This window comes from Chinchilla lanigera, unplaced genomic scaffold (genome assembly GCF_000276665.1).
Source record: "Chinchilla lanigera isolate Chin_1 unplaced genomic scaffold, ChiLan1.0 scaffold00050, whole genome shotgun sequence".
NCBI classification, from domain to species: Eukaryota; Metazoa; Chordata; class Mammalia; order Rodentia; family Chinchillidae; genus Chinchilla; species Chinchilla lanigera.
The window spans coordinates 16,198,996-16,216,813 of NW_004955451.1; the positions used below are offsets into that span (position 1 = coordinate 16,198,996).

The 17,818-nt window shown below is 62.6% G+C and overlaps 2 protein-coding genes across 2 annotated transcripts in view; one reads left to right on the plus strand and one right to left on the minus strand.

Annotated features, from left to right (window-relative positions):
- The window catches only part of Hspb9 (heat shock protein, alpha-crystallin-related, B9), a gene marked incomplete in the record, with an annotated part of 820 nt that extends 249 nt beyond the window's left edge, over positions 1–571 (plus strand). Inside the window, 1 exon segment of the mRNA XM_005394441.2 lies at positions 1–571. Coding sequence (XP_005394498.1) covers positions 67–546 — 480 coding nt within the window.
- Positions 572–1,446: 875 nt separating this feature from the next.
- On the minus strand, positions 1,447–16,588 carry Rab5c (RAB5C, member RAS oncogene family). Its single transcript, XM_005394449.2, has 6 exons — positions 16,466–16,588; positions 4,172–4,434; positions 3,425–3,576; positions 3,125–3,247; positions 2,566–2,659; positions 1,447–2,234 (listed from the first exon to the last, which is right to left on the minus strand). Exons 2-6 carry the CDS (start codon positions 4,335–4,337, stop codon positions 2,119–2,121), a joined length of 651 nt encoding a protein of 216 aa, XP_005394506.1. The 5' UTR covers positions 4,338–4,434; positions 16,466–16,588; the 3' UTR covers positions 1,447–2,118.
- Positions 16,589–17,818: the final 1,230 nt, after the last annotated feature.

Here is a 17,818-nt window from a genome sequence, read left to right on the forward strand (position 1 = left end):
CGGCCCCGCTCCCTCCTGTCCCGCGCCCCCATCCCCGCCCGCCCACGGTTGCGCCCTCGCCCTCGGATGCGGCGCGTCGGGAGCAGCGTTTCCAACGACCGCGGGGTGACGTCCCCGGCCCCCAGCACGGCGCTCGCAGAGCCGGACCGGGGAGCCACGCTGCCCGTGCGGCTGCTGCGGGACGTCTCGGCGGCCGCGCAGAACACCGGCCAGGCGCAGGGCTTCCAGATGAGGATGGACGCGCGCGGCTTCGCCCCGGAGGAACTGCAGGTGCGGGTGGACGGGCAGAACCTGGTGGTTACCGGCCAGCGACAAGAGGAGCACCGCGACCCGCGCGGGGGCAGCTACAGCCTGAAGCAGAAGGTGTACCGGCAGATGCAGCTACCTGGGGCCCTGGACCCCGCCACCGCCACCTGCTCCCTGACGCCCTCCGGCCAGCTGTGGGTGCGGGGCCCATGCAGACCTCCGCCTCTGCCTGAATCCCCACCAGCCCCGTCCCGGAACCTCACGCGCCAGGGCTCTAAGAAGGGCCCCGGCTCCGCCTGAACCAGTAAACCACGACTGTGCAGCAGCCCGTGTCTGCCGTCTTCTGGGGCCAGGGCCAAAGGTAGAGGGTTGGGGCCTGCGATGCACACCTGAATCGCAGCTGCTGGGGAGGCTGAGGCAGGAGGATCACGAATTTGAGGCAGCTGGGGCAACTTAGTGAGACCCTGTCTCAGAATAAACAGTAACGGGGTGGGGATGTGGCTCACTGCTACAAAAAAGTCCTGGGCTCAAGTCCTAATGTCCGCCCACAGCGAAGGGTAGAGGCAGGTAGAAAGCCAGGACGGGGTGTGGGCCTGCGGCGGCTCCAGAGGGAGCTGAGTGGGAAGGGCCCAGCCACCACGCGCCCCAGACCCGGCTGCCGGGACAGTAGGACCTGTGCGGCCGCCCTGAAGGGGGCGCTGAGGGAACAGGGTGCGGCCTTGGCCTCGTGATCGGCCAGCGTCCCAGAAGAGGTCAGCAGTTCCCTTCCACGACCGAGGCGGCCCGGAACAGACCAACCAGCCCTATAGAGGCGGCGGGGCGTGGCGGCCCGTGCCTGCTCACCCAGCACTTGGGAGGCCGAAGCCAGCCTGAGCTAGAGCCGGGGCTTACCCAAAAACACAAAACCCATGGAGATGACTTCTGGTGTCTCAGAGCCCCGCGGTCTACACCCCACACCCCCCAACGTGAGCCGGTGGGGGCCAGGGTGGGGAGGCTGCCACGGCAAGCTCCTGCACTTCAAGTGTGGCTCGAAGCGGGGCTGCAACTGAGGCCTGGTCTCCCGGTTACCATGACTACCAGCCTCCCTGTCAAGGGGAAGCTTTTGCTCCTGGCCGTGCAGCGGCTGGTTTTAGATTAACTTCGGGTGACCCAGAGAGGCAGCGGCCGGGCAGACTCTGCCGGAGAAACACAGCAGACGAGGGTGAGGTCCAGCGACCGCTGACTGTATTGACAAGATACTGATTGGTTACATGTTGCAGAAACGTACAATACAAAACACAGAAAAAGTTGGTTCGGTCCCCTCCCGCGCCCCTACCCCCCATGCTCGTCATCGTGATCCGGTCAGCACACGGCTCAGAGGTCAGGGTGGCCGAGGGGGCGTCTGGGCCATGTGGTAATGCTGTGGTCCCCTCCCGCCCAGAGCTGGCCGGCGCAGGGAGCGGAGCCCTTCCTCGGCCCAGGGCGGCCCACTGTCCTGGGCGGGGCGAGGTGCGCCCACAAGGTGAGTACGTGGGTGCCCGAGTCTGCCCTCCGGCGGGAAGACACGAGGCGTCGCTGCTCCCGCGGTCCCCAGAGGAGGCGGGACAGGAGCACAGGCCGTTCCTGCAGAGGCCCAGCGGGGCGGTGGGAGGGGCGGTGGGAAGAGCAGACCGTATATATTAAAAAAGTGACTTAAGACTTAAAATTGAATTAGTATTTGTACAGAAGGTGCAGGTGGAACAATTCCCCCAGCCCAGAATCAGAGTCAGACGGAGAAATCACGAGCCTCCTGCCCCGCGGCCTGCGGCGGCGTAAGTGCGACTGGTCAGCGTGGTCCGGTGGTCGTGCTCGGGGTCTGGCGGCTTCAGTTGCTGCAGCACTGGCCCCGCGGCTTCAGTTGCTGCAGCACTGGCCCCGGCTGGCCGGGCTGCTCTCCTGCAGGTCCACGCCTCGGTTCCGGCCCGGCGCACCTGCTGCGTTCTGGGGCTCATTCTTGGGCAGCTTCTTGGCTGTGGGGGAGGGGAGAGGCGTGTGGCTTCTCCTGTGGGTGCAGCAGGCCCTCACCACCCCACTGGGGACCACGACACCAAAGCTGGGCACAGACGGCCCGGGCACCTCACCTAGGACCACAGGGCTACACGTGGTAAGGCCAGGATTTGAACCAGGAACCCAGAAGTAAGAAGACCGCTAAGAAGGGGAGGGGAGGCCAGGGCACGAGGGCCGACTCTGGCTCACTCTGAAGTGTGAGGGGCCCCGCTCGCGGCTCGGACACGGGGACAGCCACGTCAGCAGAGCACGAGGCACAGTGCGTCCAGGCGCCCGCCCCCAGGGCCTGCTCACCGATGGCCATGAAGATCTCGTTCACGTTCATGGCGGTCTTGGCTGACGTCTCCATGAACAGCAGGCTGTTGTCCTCGGCGTAGGCTTGTGCTTCCTGCGGAGGAGGGGCACGGGGTGGGGGCAGCGCTGAGCCCCGGGCCGGACCTGCCCTGCATGCACACCTGCCCGCAGCACCTCGGCTTCCAGAGCCAGCAGGTGAGGCCCCAGGCATCCTCGCACCCCCTTTCTACCTGAGGGTCTCCTGGGAAGCTGCCTCACACACACTTGCCCACCCAACACCAGTGTCGAGCAAAGCTCGGTCCCAGGTCCTGGGTTCCGGCTCTGCCATCGCCTGCAACCTGGAGCCCACGGTGCGGGCTGGGACGGGTGGTGACACTGCCCAGGTGCGGAGCACATGCCCACCCAGGTAAAGAGAAGCCCCACAGAGGCAGATCAGGGTTCAGGGCAAGGCTGGGTCTCAGCCAGAGGGGCCTGAGCTTGTGGCCTTCCCTGCACACAGCCTCCCACCCCCACAGCTGGGGAGAGGGCGGCCAGCCACGCCTCCTGCCGCAGTCCCCACCTGGAACTCCACGGCCCGCTTGCTGGCCAGGTCGGCCTTGTTCCCTGCCAGGGCGATGACAATGTTGGGGCTTGCCTGCCGCTGCAGCTCCTTCACCCAGTTCTTGGCCCGCGCGAAAGTGTCCTGGAAAGACAGGGCCAGAGTCAGGGCACAGAGAGGCTGCCTGTGCCAGTGTGACCAGGGCCTCCGGGATGGTGACCCCGGGCTCCAGACAGCTGCTTCCGGCAGGCAGGAGACCCCACCTCAGGGCTGAGGCCCGCCACACCCGCCCCAGCTCAGCAGGGCACAGAGGGTCCGCACCGTGTTGGTGATGTCGTAGACCACGATGGCCGCCTGCGCGCCCCGGTAGTACATGGGCGCCAGGCTGTGGTACCGCTCCTGGCCGGCCGTGTCCCAGATCTCAAACTTGACCGTTGTGTCATCCAAGCAGACCGTCTGTGTGAGGAAGGCCGCTGCGGAGAGGGGGGCAAGGGCACGCATGGGTCAGGGCCCCCAAAACTACCGGGCAGGGGCTCTTCCACCGGCAGGGGAAACCAAGGCTAAGCCCGACTCCGCCGCCCGCGACAAACAGCACGTGGGAATGGCTCCGGCCCACGGCGGCCCTGACCTTCCTCTCCTGGGGACACTGCCCCAGGCCCCAGAGGCTCTGCTGGCCACGCCTGCCCCCAGCTCTGGCCGGGCCCGTCCGAGCAGCCACGCTGAGCTGACCTCCAGGGACCATGGGTCCGAGGTGGGAACGTGGAGCACAGGACGGGTCTGCAGCTGTGACAGACAGCTGGGGTCCCCGCCTGACCCGCAGCTCTCCTGAGCAGGCTGCTCTTCTGGTCCCCCTCTGCCTGCCATCGCTCCACTTCCTGTGTCCAGCTACAGACTGGGCGGGCGTGGAGGAGTAGGAGGAGGACGGCCGCCGCAGACGTTTGTCGCTAGTGTGCAGAGATGGTGACACACGTCCCAGGCTGGTCCTAGCTAGGCTCGGAGATCTCAAGCTGCAGAGGCACCTGCCATCACAGCTGTGTCCCACTCCCCCAGCTGCACCCCGCTGCTCACCTCCAATGGTGCTCTCCTGGTACTCGTGGAACTGGCCCTTGACGAAGCGGAGCACGAGGCTGGACTTGCCCACCGCCGACTCCCCCAGCAGGACCAGCTTGAACTGGCAGATCTTGTTCCCCGCGGCCGGTCCGTTGGGGCGAGCTGTGCCTCCCCGACCCGCCATGGCCTGTGCCGCTGGCTGTCGTGGTCCCTGGGAAGGTGGCACGGGGGCCGGGGCCGGTGCTGCGCAGAGAGGCACTTGGTGGGGAGAGGGTCTCCAACTGCAGGGACAAGGACAGGGGGCCAGGTCAGCCTCGCTGGGCTGCGCAGACGGACGTCTGCTCACAGCAGCGCAGGCTCCCAGTTCTGAGGACTGCTCAGCAGCCCACCACAGCCCACGCCCTCACCCCCAGGTAACGGCAGGCACAGGGTGGGAGCGGACCGACTGGCCCACAGATGGCAGCAACAGGCTCTCTGGGTCAGGCGTGGGGGCGCATGCCATGACCCAGCACTCAGGCTGAGGCAGGAGGGCTGAATTTGAGACCAGCCTCGGCTACATGATGAGTTGAAGGCCAGCCTGAGCTAGACAGTGAGGCCCATCTCAAAAAGTAAAATAAAAGTAAAATAAAAGCCCAGGAAGACATTAGGATTTAGGGTGACGGCCAAGAACCTGCAGTCTGGTCCCAGCACCTCAGCCTGCCCGGTGCAGGGCGGACAGGCGCCCGGGGCGAGCGAAGCCGTCAGACCGGTGCCCGCCGCTGGGCTGGGCGTGGGGAGACCAGGCCGCCTCCTGGGTCTGTGGCAGAACCCAGCCCATCTGTGGCTGTCACAGCCTCCTCCCCTCCCAGGGCAGGAACCACACACACAGCACACATCAGCACCCCAAGCCGGCGCTGTGGGCAGCGGCAACGGGCTGCCAGCTCTCCCTGTGCCCTCTCCTGGGGCAGAGGCGGGGCAGGTGGACACTGAGACCTGCGCCTGGAGGCCGCCCCATCTCAGTCCCTGGGGACCCAGCTGAAGGCACGAACTCTGTGGGCTTCGGAACTGCAAACCAGCGCTCCAGGCAGCAGGGGCCCAGGAAGGACCCAGCGAGGGCTGAGCAGCGCTGTGGCGGGACGGGGAGGACGCCTTGGTCCCCACGAAGCACCACCCAGGCCCCCACAGCCGCTGAGCCGCGTGTGTCAGGAAGATGAGTCACTTGCCAGGAACAAGTGCTTCCTCCCCGGACAGCGCCGAGGAAAGCGCTGTGGGATGGGGCCACCCTTGCCCCAGAGTACACGGAAGGAAGCGGGGGGCCTCACTGTGTCAGTCAAGGCGCTGACCCGTCAGCCAAGTGGCCACTGTGCTTTCTGCCCGGTCGCCAGGCTTCCTCTTGACACCGTGTTCTAGGAACTCACAGTGCTGACCCAAGGGAGTGGCTTTCAAAGCCAGCTAGCATTTGCTGAGTGACTGTACAACCAATATCTCTAAGACATAAACAATTCCTCAGTTTTAGACAAGCAACTGACACTGGGTATACAAATGGGTGTGGGTACCATCAAAGTGATGCCTCCTCTTCAGGGTCACCTCAGGGGAGCCGCAGGAGCTGAGCCCTCAGGCGCCCTGTGAAGGGTGCCCCAGGGCTAATGATGGCCCCCACACAAAATGCTGAGGAAACAGCAGTGACACCGATATTCACGAAAACTTCCCAGGACCCTTGGGACGCCAGCGCTACCCATAGGGTGTGTGCCAGGGAAGGGGCTCTGCCAGGGCCGCACACGGGTGAAGCAGCTGAGGACTCCGCCCTCCCCATGCTGGCGGGCAGAGGCTTGGCCCCCACAGAGCAGCGGGCATGGTGAGAGGCTTTTAAGTGGCACGCAAGGCACCTCGGGGGCCAGAGCTGCCCAGGACAGACGCGACAGTCCCACTGCCCGTCCTCCAAACGCAGCCCTGCGCCCACCCAGCCTCTTGTCCCCCACAGGAGGGAAGTGAACGTGAGAACTCGGGGTGCCCTGCTCTGCGTGTCCCCCACTGCACAAGGGAGGGCACGTGGACCTCGAGCGCCTAGACACCGGCACTCAGGCAGCGGGGCCAGGTGGGAGGAAGAGGAAGGAAGCAGGACCTGCTCCTCCTGGGTCGGCAATGACCCCCCCCCCCGGCACCCCGTGTGTGAGGAAACCACCCGACCCACTAGAGGCAGTCTCTGGGTGGAGTCCGGAACTGCGTGTCCTTCGCACAAGTCCCTGAGGGGTTTGGGCCGCTCAGGCTGCGGGTGACCTGGGAACCCAAGAGGACTAGACCCGGAGCAGCAGGACGACGGGGGTGGGGGCCGGGTCATGTGATCCCGAGCCCGTGCTCAGACTCAGACCCAGGCGCGTCGGCAGCGTCCTGTCCCCTGGGACCCGGCCCCTCTCTTCTCCAGGCCGGGCTGCCCACTGTGTACTTCCTGTCCTTCCTGTGAGCGGAGCGTGAGTCCTGCTGACTGGCTTCTCCTGCTTCCTGTTTGCCTGTGGACGTCGAGCGCACTCGGCTCCGCTGGACGCTGGGCCAGGAGCCGGGCTGCGGGGTGGGCGGAGCCAGCGCTCTCTAGGTTTAGAGATGCGGGGCTCGGAGAGCAGGTGCCTGCGGGCTGGAGGCGGCTCTGGCCGGCTCTGGGGGAGGGCGCAGCCCTGGGGTCACAGCAGGGAGGGGACCAGGTTCAAAGGCCTCGAGGAAGGAAGCCAGGGGAGCGGCGAGCCGCAGTGGGGCACCTTGGCCCGACGCACAGGAAGGAGCTGAGCCTCGTGGCAGCGCTGCCCATATTCACGCCGTCCCAGGCCAGAGGAAGGGAACATCGGCCCGGCCCCGGGGTACCCAGCACCTCCCCAGGGTGACCAGGACGCTGGAGGCTCCCCCACTGGCCAGCTGTGACCTTGGCCAAGTCACACACTGATGCTATCAGAGCGCCCTACTCCTTATCTACAAACGAATTTTTCATACTAATTGCCTCGGGAGGCTGTAAGGCTGGACAACAGCTTGTATGGCAGCATCAGGGCACGGGTTTCTGGGACCACAGCCTGTTACCACTCATGCCACTCGGGCAGCCAGGGCCGCAGGGGCAGGGCTCCCTGTCAGACACACAGAACCTTGCCGCCTGAGCGGCAATGACGCTAACAGCCGGGACTGGGCCCGCGTGTGCTCTGATAAGACGCAGGTGGCTCTCAGCGTGGGAAACGCCAGCTTCTGCCAAACCCCAGACCTGCTGCTCGGGGAGAGCCCCTCTGACAGGCAGGAACGCGGCTGCTCCCAAATGTAAGACTCCACCGCCCTAACTGTCCACATCCGGACACTGACTTGTACACAAACCCACCTGCAAGTGCAGAAGTGATAAAAGCTGCGGATGGTGTGGAATTCTGCATGTAACAATGAAAACTTAAAGCGCCGAAGTGGTATGAAGCCGACCCAGCTCTGCTGTATTTAAATTACCGTCTGCTTCCTCGCTAGCTGCAGAGATTGAGATACATTCAGTAACAACCAAAGGATGGGGGCGCAGCTCAGCTGGCACAGGGCTCGCCTGGCACCAGTGGTGCCCTGGGTTTGCGAAAACAACTCAGACGGCCTTGCTAAACTGGGTGCCCAAGAAAGCAGTGGCAGGAATGCTAACCGGGAAGGGCGGAGATAACGGGCTCCACCCACAAACAGGCTTGCTGTGGGCATGTGAAGCTTCACCCAGTTCTCGGACTCGGCCGTGGTGCACGCGTCTTCCCGATGCAGAGGGTACAGGTGCGAGGCTGTCCTCCCCACCGCTCAGGCTCCCTCCAAGAGCAAGGGGCTGGGACCAGAGACAGGCATCCTCCCATGACCAGGTCCAGGGCTGGCACCCTCAGGGCGGGGTGCCAGGAGCCAGTGCAGGGCACTCGAGAGCCAGGCTGTAGCCGAGGGCTCCTCACCCTGCCCTGCCAGCGGGCAGGGAGGTGACAGGAGCCGGCAGCAGGGGGTGGGCACTGCCTACTGGTGGCCACAGAAGGTGACTCCTGGGGACAGATCCCATCCCAGCCCCCCCAGCTCCTGTTAGTGGACTGAGGTCCAGCTTTGTCCCTTGCAGGGACCGAGGGCAGGGAGCTACACCCTCATGAGGCACCCCCGGAGTTTGCAAAGCCCAGCCTCCACCAAGGCCCGCAGCAGGCGCCAAGGCGCACAGGTCTGGGACACACTGTCAAGTGCCCAGGCATTGCCCAGGACAGCACGGCAAGGGCCAAGCAGCGCTAGATGGAAGTTACCCGGAGGGGCAGGAGCTGGTAGGAGCTCCAGGCCTCTGAGCTCTCCCTGCTTTCTGCAGCCCATGGGACCCAGCTCCTTTTCAAAGGAGACTCAAACAATTGATCTTCCTGCCTCAGCCTCCCAAGCGCTGGGATTACAGGTGTGCATCTCCAGGCCTGGCTCTGCCTTGTGATTCTGGCAGCCCCTGAATCCCAGAATGATCTTCCAACCCTGCACCTCTCTGTGGCACAAGCCCCATGTGCACAGTCGGGATGGGGTACAGGGGCCGGGACGCAGCTGCATGGTGCCTCACACTAAGGGGATGTAACAAGTGCAGCCAACCCCCGGGTGCCGCCCCGGCCTGCAGCACTGCGCTAAGATGGAATCCCAGGGGTGGATGCATGGTGGTGGCGGCGGCTCCTCCTCGACGTCCTCCTCAGAAACCGCAGCGCACCCCTCAGCCAGGGGAGCTGCCACACACAAGGTCAAAGTTCCTGCCTGCTGTGACCTGGGAGGGGCAGCTGCTGGCCCAGCAGTAGTGTGGACACCCAAGGACAGCACTCCGGGCGGCCTCTCCTTCTTCACGTTTGCTGAGTGACACGCAGGACGGTGCCGGGCAAAGGGTGCAGGAGACAAAGGGTCTGAACCTCCATGGCTGAGCCATGCTTCCTCTGCGGCGCCCCTTTTCAGAGGCTACCGTGGGGACCAACCTTGGAGAGCGCAGCGGCGAGAAGCCAAGAGCCTGGGCCGCCGCTGTCGCTGCCACTGATGACGAGGACCACTGCGCCAGCCCAAGGCCGGCGGGTGCCTCGGTCAGCACCGGGCGTAGCGCTGGGTGCAGGTGCACACGGGCTTGGAGAGCCACGCGGGTAACAGCAGGCCTGGGGAGGCCTACCCCCACCCCAACGGAGCAGCGGCCAGTGAGGGCGCTGGCTTCCTGACAAGGCCTTGGTCCCTGCCACTCCCTGGCCACACAGCTCCGGCCAAGCCCTGTGCCCTGCACGCTGCTCCCAGGGCATCATGACTCTCGCTGAAGCACCTGCTCCTCCTCAAGGGGGCTGGCACCGAGTCCCAGGGCTCTGGGATGACAGGGTTGGCTCTTAGGAAGGCCCAGCCCCACAGCACTTGGGGTGCTGGCACCCTGGGAGCTCCTGCAGGCCACGCTTGCCACCACCCCTCCTGCCGCCTGCACCCACCTGAGCCCCACTTGGAGGGAATGCTGGCCAGGGTGCCTTCCCCAGGGTCCCCTCAGCCAGCCCAGCCTCCATTTCTGGAAGCCAGCAGGGACAGCCACCTCCCTGCAGATCCCACAGGCTGCGCAGCACCGTGGCGCCCCTTCACCCCCAAGCTCTCGGGACCGGGAAGAAACCGAGGCGGGCTGCTGCTGCTGCAGAGGGGAAGCTGGTTCCTTCTAAACCCCGCCAAAAGCAGTGAGGCTGGAAATTGGCGGCGCCCCGGCTGGAAGCGGTCAGCACGGCTCAGAGAGCACTCGGAGGGCCGGGAGGGCAGCCACGCTGACGCGGCCTCCTGAGCTCCTCCACACTACCTGAAGGGGGCACATGCCGGCTAAGAACAGAGGCAGGAGGCCGGTGACCAGCTCGGCCATGTCTAGAAGTGACAGCACGATGGGATTCAGGATCGCAGCTCCGAGGGGCAGCCAGCCCCAGCCACTGCTGCCACATAAGCGCACCGGAGAGGGGTGCGTTTCAGTGGAAGCGTAAGTGAGGGCCCAGACCGCGAGGGTGCTCAGGGGAACCGCGGGGCCAGAGTGCAGGCAAGTCAGTGGGGAACTGGGCACTGAAGCGGGGTGCCCCTGTGCACCCCGCTAGTCCCAGCGTGCGGTAAACCGCACAGTAAGCACCAAGTCTGCTCCGCCCCGTGTGGGACCAGCTGCAGACCAGGCAGGGCTACGAGAGGCGGCGTCACCCGCCAGGACCACAGCAGGTCCCTGAAGGCCGGGTCGCCCAGACCCAGCACCACCTGACCCCACACGGGGTCTCGGGCGCCTCTGGAAGGAACAACCAGGACGCAGAGTCCCTGTGCGCTCACGAGGAGGAAGCAAAGCACGGGCTGCACGCGCACGGCCTGGGAAGAACGCCGGCCCTGGGGCCCGGCAGGAAGCTTACGAAGAGCGCCTTGCAGTGCCAAAATGCACAGAAGCGCCCCCAAAACCAAACAAGCAGGAAGCCCTGCAGCGAAGGAGCGGGGCGTCGAAGGGGGCTGCGAGCAACAGGGGCGGGGCTGGAGTGCTCCGAGCAGTCAGAGAAAGGAGAGCGGGGTGATACGCCACAGTGCAGAGTAAGCCCTGCGAGCCAGCAGATACCCCAGATAAACAATGGATAAATAAACGGGGGGCAGAGACCCGTTACGCAGGTGTACCAATTCCCCACAACGAGCAGAACCGCCCTGCCCTACCAACGTGGGTTAATAAAAATAAAAAATCTAAAGAAGAAAAGGGCCCTAAACCCGAGCAGACACACCCGGGGAACAATGTCTCCTGCAGGGTACCACTCAGGTCGTCATCTACGCTCAGGAAGGGGGCTTATCCTCTGCACCCCAGTCCTAGCCCAGGCTCCGCGGGGCGATGCCCTTCCCGAGAGGGGCATAGTCAGGGTGACAACACTCCACCAGGCGTGACTCTGGCCATGTGATTGCGGCTCACCTTCACCAAGGCCGCTCCACGCCCAGGTCCTCCTCCCGTGTGCTCATGACAGGTCTGGTCTACTGGTGACCAAAACCAGGCAAAGCCAACTTGGGCCCGCTGAACAGGTGCCCGGCCAGCACACCTGAAAATGCCAGCGACACTGGCGTCATGGGGCGACTGGGAATCCACGGCCACCAAGCAGCAGAATGCGAGGCAAGGCCCGCAGCTCTCCTGGGCCAGCCACGGGGCCAGACGAGAGGACTGTGCGGTCCGGGGGCCAGGCCCACGTCAGAGGCTGCTTCTCCCTTCCTTCCTTTTACCCGGCGGTGCTGAGGGTGGAGTCCAGGCTGCCCTGGAGCTGGACGGGCGCTCCCCACGCGGCGCCCCCTGCCGGCCCTGCCACCCTTGCTCCAGGGCTGAGAGCCGCACCCACAGACCACGGCCACACGCATCTCCTGGGCCCTGCCGGGTGCTGGCCTGGGGGGTCACTGCCTGACTACGCACACTGTGCAAGTCCGGTGTGTTTCGTCCTGGCCGGAGGCCAGTGTCACCAGGCGGACAGACGGAGCCACGCCCCTCGGCAGCGGTCCACTGTCTGGAAACCCAGGCTGGGCCTACGCCTGCCTGGATGTCCTTCCCACAGCAGTCCTTCCCTGATGGAGCAACCTGTAGGCCATGCACCCGAGACAAGGGGGCTGCTGCCTGCATCGGAGGGTTGCAAGCATGGGCCCCGTCCACAGCCCAGCCCTGGGAGCACAGCGAGGGGTGCTCGAGTAGCCAGCAGTGGCGGGGGATGTAGCTCAGTGGCACGTGCCTGCCTGCCAAGCACAAGGTCCTGAATTTGATTCCAGGACCAAAAAAAAAAAAAAAAAACCCAGGGGTAAAAAAAAAAGAGAAGTGAGTGGGTCTGGACATCTTCTGTCCCTTAGCAGAGCTTTGCTCTACCCGGGAATCTGGCCAGTCATCACAGGGCTCTGCTATGCCCCCCACATGGCTCAGACATCAGAGAAGGTGGCGGCGGAGAGCAGACAGCCAGGGAGGGAAAAGCCTTCACTTGGGGCAAGGGGTGCGGCAGAGGAAGCCCCTTCAAGCTGCGCTCCCCTCCCTGGCCAAGGGGGACGAAACGGGTGAGCCTGGGACTCCCAGGGCAGCCCCCGGGTCGCTGGGCAGTGGGCTCCAAGCGCAGCTCTGGGTGGTGTTCTCGGCCCCCTGCACTCCGCAAACGCGCCTGTCACAACGCCAGGTTGCCCTGCAGAGCACTCCTTAAGAACAGCGCCGGTTCTCCTCTGCCAAGCACCACTGTCCTGATTTTTGGACACCATAGTTTTTTGGTTTTGTTTTGTTTTTGCAACATGGTCTTGCTATGTAGGCCAGACTAGCCTTGAACTCACAGCGGTCCTCCTGCCTCAGCCTCCTGAGTGCTGGGATGACAGGCATGCACCACCACACCTGGCTGGACAACATAGTTCTTATTTGTTTGTTTATTTTAGATTTTTGAGACAGGGTTTCATTATATACTTCAGGCTGGCCTTGAACTCCAAATGACCCTCCTGCCTCAGCCACCCGCATGCTGAGACTACAGGCCTGTACCACTACGCCTGGTTTTGGATATCTTAACATTTATTTACTTTTTTAGTGGGGGGGTTTGAGGCAGGGTCTCACTGTATAGCTCAGGCTGGCCTTGAAGTTGTGGGGACCCTCCTGCCTCAGCCTGAGAGCTGGGATTACAGGTATGTACAACCACTTTCACCTTTGGACATTCTAGTTTTTGTTTTTAAACCCGACCTGACACACTGCTTCTCAAACAGCTCTGACAAAAGTACCAAAGGGGAAAATGCAAATCCCAGGAATCCCGGCGAGGGCCCAGAGCAGCCTACTACCACCACCATACTGTCATCAAGCTTCCTCTGTTAGCTTAAACTACGGGAACCTGCACTCAAAGCCATGACAGACACAGGCTGCTTCCGCACGGACCTGCCTGGTGCCTGGAAAGTGGAAGCCTCACTGGGTGGACCCGGAGGGCCTGGGAGCCCAGCAGGAAGTGTCTGCCAAGCACTCTTCTCTGTGAAATGGGAACACAGCCATGCCAGTTCTGTTCAAGAGCTGAGAAACCAGAGGACGCGTGGGGACATCAAGCAAGGACCAGAACCACAGTGGCCATGGTGCCCACGTCCCAGGGACGGTGCTCAAGGCCCCGCCTGCCCCTGCACCGCCCTGCACCCTGTTTCTTTCTTTTTTTTTTTTTTTTGGTTTTTTTCCGGTACCGGGAATTGAACCCACGACCTTGCGCTTGCCAGGCAGGCCCTGTGCCGCTGAGCTAGATCCCCAGCCCCCTACCCCACTGTTTCTAATTCCGCAGGCTGTTTAGCCTCCCACTGTCCTGGAAGGGCCAGGCGCAGGGAGGTCAAGTGCCAAGCCCAAGGTCACACATCCGGGAAGGCGGAACCGGTAGGAACTGTTGCTTTCCTGGCTGTTGTCCAGAAAAAAGGGGGGTAAGTGTACCACAGGTCTACCTCAGAGTATTACGGTAGGGCTGGGCGTGCAGCTCAGCAGCTCTGGCTGACTCTAGAGCTCGACCCTGTGCCTCCGCCGCACCACACTGCCTCAGTGTCCCAAGAAGGCTTACAAGGAGGTTTCCTAGTAGGTTCCTGCTCGGTGGGGCTGAGTTCCCACTTCTGACCTTGCTCTGTTTCCAGGTAAATTCTGATGGGAAGAGTGAAGGGCAGAATTCTTCCCACTCTCAGCAGCAGGCTCTGGGGAGAGCCAGGGCAAGCAGGTGTGTGCACGCGCAGATCCCAGGCTAGCTCCACAGGTTCCCAGCCCTGACTTAGCAGGGGGACCCTGAGCCCTCTCGCTTTTACTTTCATTTTCCTGCAATCCTGACTTCAAGGTTTCCAGGAGATTAAATGCACAGAGATCAACAGCAGACTCTTGGGCCTCAGAGAGGACAGGCCCCGGGCTCCTTCACAGCCCCCAGAGGCAGAGACAGAAGAGAGTGGGTGAAGACGGATCAGAGTTTGGAGTGGAGGCAGGAAGAAGCAAAGCCAATGAGGAATCCAGTGACCAGGAAGCTGAAGGGTGAGGGGCTGGGCTGCACCCCCACTCATTTAGCAGGAGGCTAGATTGGAGCGGCCCCAAGTCCCAGGCCAGGCCTGACCCACTCTAACTGCAACGGTCTGGGGCACGGTGCCCAAGACCCGGGATCGTCTCTAAGGTGCAGACACAAACTCTACCACTGCCCTCAGAACCCTTAGGGGGTAGGTGAGCAAAGAGCATTCTGTGACTTTACAATTTATAAACATAAGTTGCTCCAGTCCTCTTGCAGCAGAAAGCCAGAAAAGGCCAACTGGTTCCAAGAGGCAGAGAGGAGAAGCTGCCAGACCATCAGAGCCCCACTCTGCCCCGAAGAGGGTCAAACCTCTGCCTGCTGGGACCCTATAATTTCTGAAAGCCAGAGAAATTCAGAGAAATTCTGTATAACCATCTAAGCCTTGGTTCCCTCACTTCTCCTTCTAAAGCCTGTTTTGGATCCAGAGCTGGAAGGGTTCATTCACACAAAAGGAGGAAGAGCCCTTCCGAGGCTGGCCTGCCCCATCCCAGGACTCCTGAGGAGCGCTCCAAATCAAAGTCCACTCCTGAAGAGCTAAGCCTAGCACAGAGCGGTGGCCACACCCCTCAGGCAGATGCTGCTCAGATCTGAGAGCCAGGCTGACCAGAGCCTCTGACCAGCCCACACAGATAGAGAGCTTGCGATTCAGCTGGTGACCCTAAGCAGGGCTTTCTTTTTGTGGCTGTTGTCCAGAAAAAAGGGAAATAAGTGTACCACAGGTCTACCTCAAAATATTATGGTAGGGCTGGGGATGCTGCTCAGTAACACAGTGCCTGCCTGGCAAGTGCAAGGTCATGAGTTTGATTCCCAGAAGAAAAAAAAAAAAGAGAATCACAGCAAGGCATGGTGGCTCACATGTGTTCCCAGAACCCAGGAGGCTGAGGCAGGAAGACTGCTAGGAGTTCAAGGCCAGCCTGAACTGTACAGCCAAACCTTGTCTCAAAAACAACAGCAAATTGTAGGAATCAGACGCTAGCAGCTGTCCAGAAGTAGTCAAAAAGATCACAAAGCCAAACTGTAGCTTTTGTCAACAGTGCCCAAGAGCAGTTAAAGTGGCCCAGAAAGCTGAAGAGCTACAGAAACTCTCAAGGGTTGTGCTGTTTTCCTTCCTTTCCTCCACCGTAGATAGCAAGAGCCGGTCCTGGTCTGAGCCAAGCTGCTCCTCACTAAGGAACAGTCTCCAGCCTGTACTTTGGCCACAAAATGAAAAAAACCTTCCAACTCGGTCTGCGACAGCAGCCATTTCACACACTTACATCCCAAGCCACCACGAGGACTATGTGTCCAGGGGCTGGGAAACCAGCACTTTCTGACTGTCAGAATTTTTTTGACTAGAACATTAGCACATTAGCAGTGCAGGGTGGCCACTGTGATCTCAACTTACTCCTCCGCAATAAATCCAGGCCAGCACGACCGGAGACCTTGGCGTGGCAGGAACTGCTGTTCAGGGTGGCATACACGTTTGGGGGTGGCGAAGAGGTGCCCCAGTCCCAGGGTCCTCGTGCTCGGTCTTACTCTCATCCCTGCAGGTCAGCAGTCCTTAGAGCCCGCTCGGAAACCACTCACATGCTCTGGGAGGGCAGGACTGCGCCTGAGCCGGGGGGAGGAGGAGGCGCAAGAGGAGGAGGAGGAGAGAAGATAATGAACGGGCAGATCTGCCCGGATCTGCGATCGGGAGCTAAGATTGAGCAAGCCTCAGCTAAATTCTTCAGAGGCAGGAAGAGAGATATGGAGAAAACGCCAGAACTAGAGGACAGGGCTGGGAATGGGGCAAAACAAGAAGACGGCTTGTCCCTGCTCAGCGATCCCGATTCCAAGCTCTGGCTCGGGAAGGAGAGGAAGTGAGAAGTGGGGCAGCAAACTTACTGCGGGCCGCGGGTCCGAGCGCGCGGACCCCTCCCCCGCCCGCCGCCCGCAGGAAAGCGATAAAAAACCCTCCAGGGCTGCAGGGGACAACTGTTCCTGACGGGACGCGGAGGAGAAGAGCGGGACAGACAGCGCCTCCCGCCGCCTCTGAACTACAAGGCAGACAAGCCCCGTCGCACCTGGCGGAGCCCCGCACATTCCGGGAGCAGAAGAGGAACTCGGAGTCCCTTTCTCCACCACCGGGCTGGAGAGGCCGAGGAGAGCGGCGCAGGCTCCCCAGGGGCACGCATGACAGCCCGGCGAAGTAAAGAGGGGCTCCCCCCTCGGCCCGACGCCCGGGGAGCTCCCGAAGAGGGGGCTACGGGTCGGGGGAGGGGTCAGTACCCCCCTAAGCCGGGACTGGGCGGGAGGAAGGAGCGGCTCCGAAGACGCTTCAGGGCAAGTGAGACCCAGACCCCAGGACGGGCACACTCACCGTGGCTCCGGGGCGGCGGCGTTCTGTGGGGCGGGGGCTCGGGCCGATTCCGCTCCTCTCCCCCCCGGCGGTGTCCCAGGCTCCGGCCTCCACTTCCGCCTTTCAGCCGCTCCGGATCCGGATCTCCACCTTCGCCCCGCCCCTCCATGCCCCTAGGTGACTGACAGGGCACGGGGACCAATAGGAGGTTCCCTCGGCCCACCCGCGAGCGACGCCGGCGGGGGCATGCGAGAGGCGGGACCGAGTGCGCGGCGCAAAGCGGGAGTTGTAGTCCGCGGGGCGGTCCCCGGCGGCCGGGACTCGGGTGTAGGGCGGAGCCGCCGGGTGGGGGAGTCGGCAGCGCCCGGCGGGCGCTCGGTGCTCTCCGGCTGAGTCTGCGCGGAAGGCAGGCACGGAGGGCGCCGGTCGCGCGGTGACAGGTGTCCAGAACACCGGTGAGCCCTTCTTGGATCCTTGGGATCCGTCCCACTCCACCCCATGCAGAGCCACCTTGTTCTCCGATGCTGGTGACTCCGCCTGGCGCCCTCCACCCGTCGTGGAGACCAGAACCACGCCTCCAACACACGCCTGTACCTGCTCTTTCCTGCGTCTTCCACGGGGACACGACGCAAAACCTGCATGTAGAGCCTGGCATGATTGCGCACGCCTGTCAGCCCAGCCCTGGAAAGGCTGAGGCAGGAGGATCACCTGTGAGTTTGAGGCCAGCCAGGGCTACAAAGTCAGTTCAAGGCCAGCCTAAACTGCATAGTGAGATCCTGTCTCAAACAACAAACAGCTGTATGAAACCCAAACCCACTTGAGACAGCTGTGGCCTTCACCCCGTCAGACACAGGCCAACAGCAGCTGTACCCTGTGGAGCCAGACCCGGAGCATCGACCTGTCTGGGGCAGTCTGATAGCAAGCTATGCCCACACCTAGTTTCACCCTGGTCGACAGGGTGCTTGTTTCTTGTCTTTTACTTCCTTTCTTCCTTTCTTGAGACAGCGTCTCTCCAAGTAATCTGAGCTGGAGTTGAACTCACTGTTGGTCCCCCGGCGATCCTCCTGCCTCAGCCTCCTAGGTTCTGGGATTCCAGGCTTGTGCCACCACACCTGGCTCAGGGTGACTGTTTCTTATGACACCCTCAGGACAGCTCCCCCCCACTCCCTGCTGTGATCATCAGAGTGGAGTGGCGAACCTTGAGAGAGAAGCCAGGTCTCCTGAGGCCAGGAAGGACTCCTAGCCGGCTCTCAGCTGGTGACAAGCTGCCCTCATCCTTAGCCTGCAGCAGCTCCATATATGGAAAGCAGGGGTCCCCTGGGCCCATCTTCCCAGGGCTGGACGTGGGCCTGCCCCAGGACAGGGCAGAGGGAC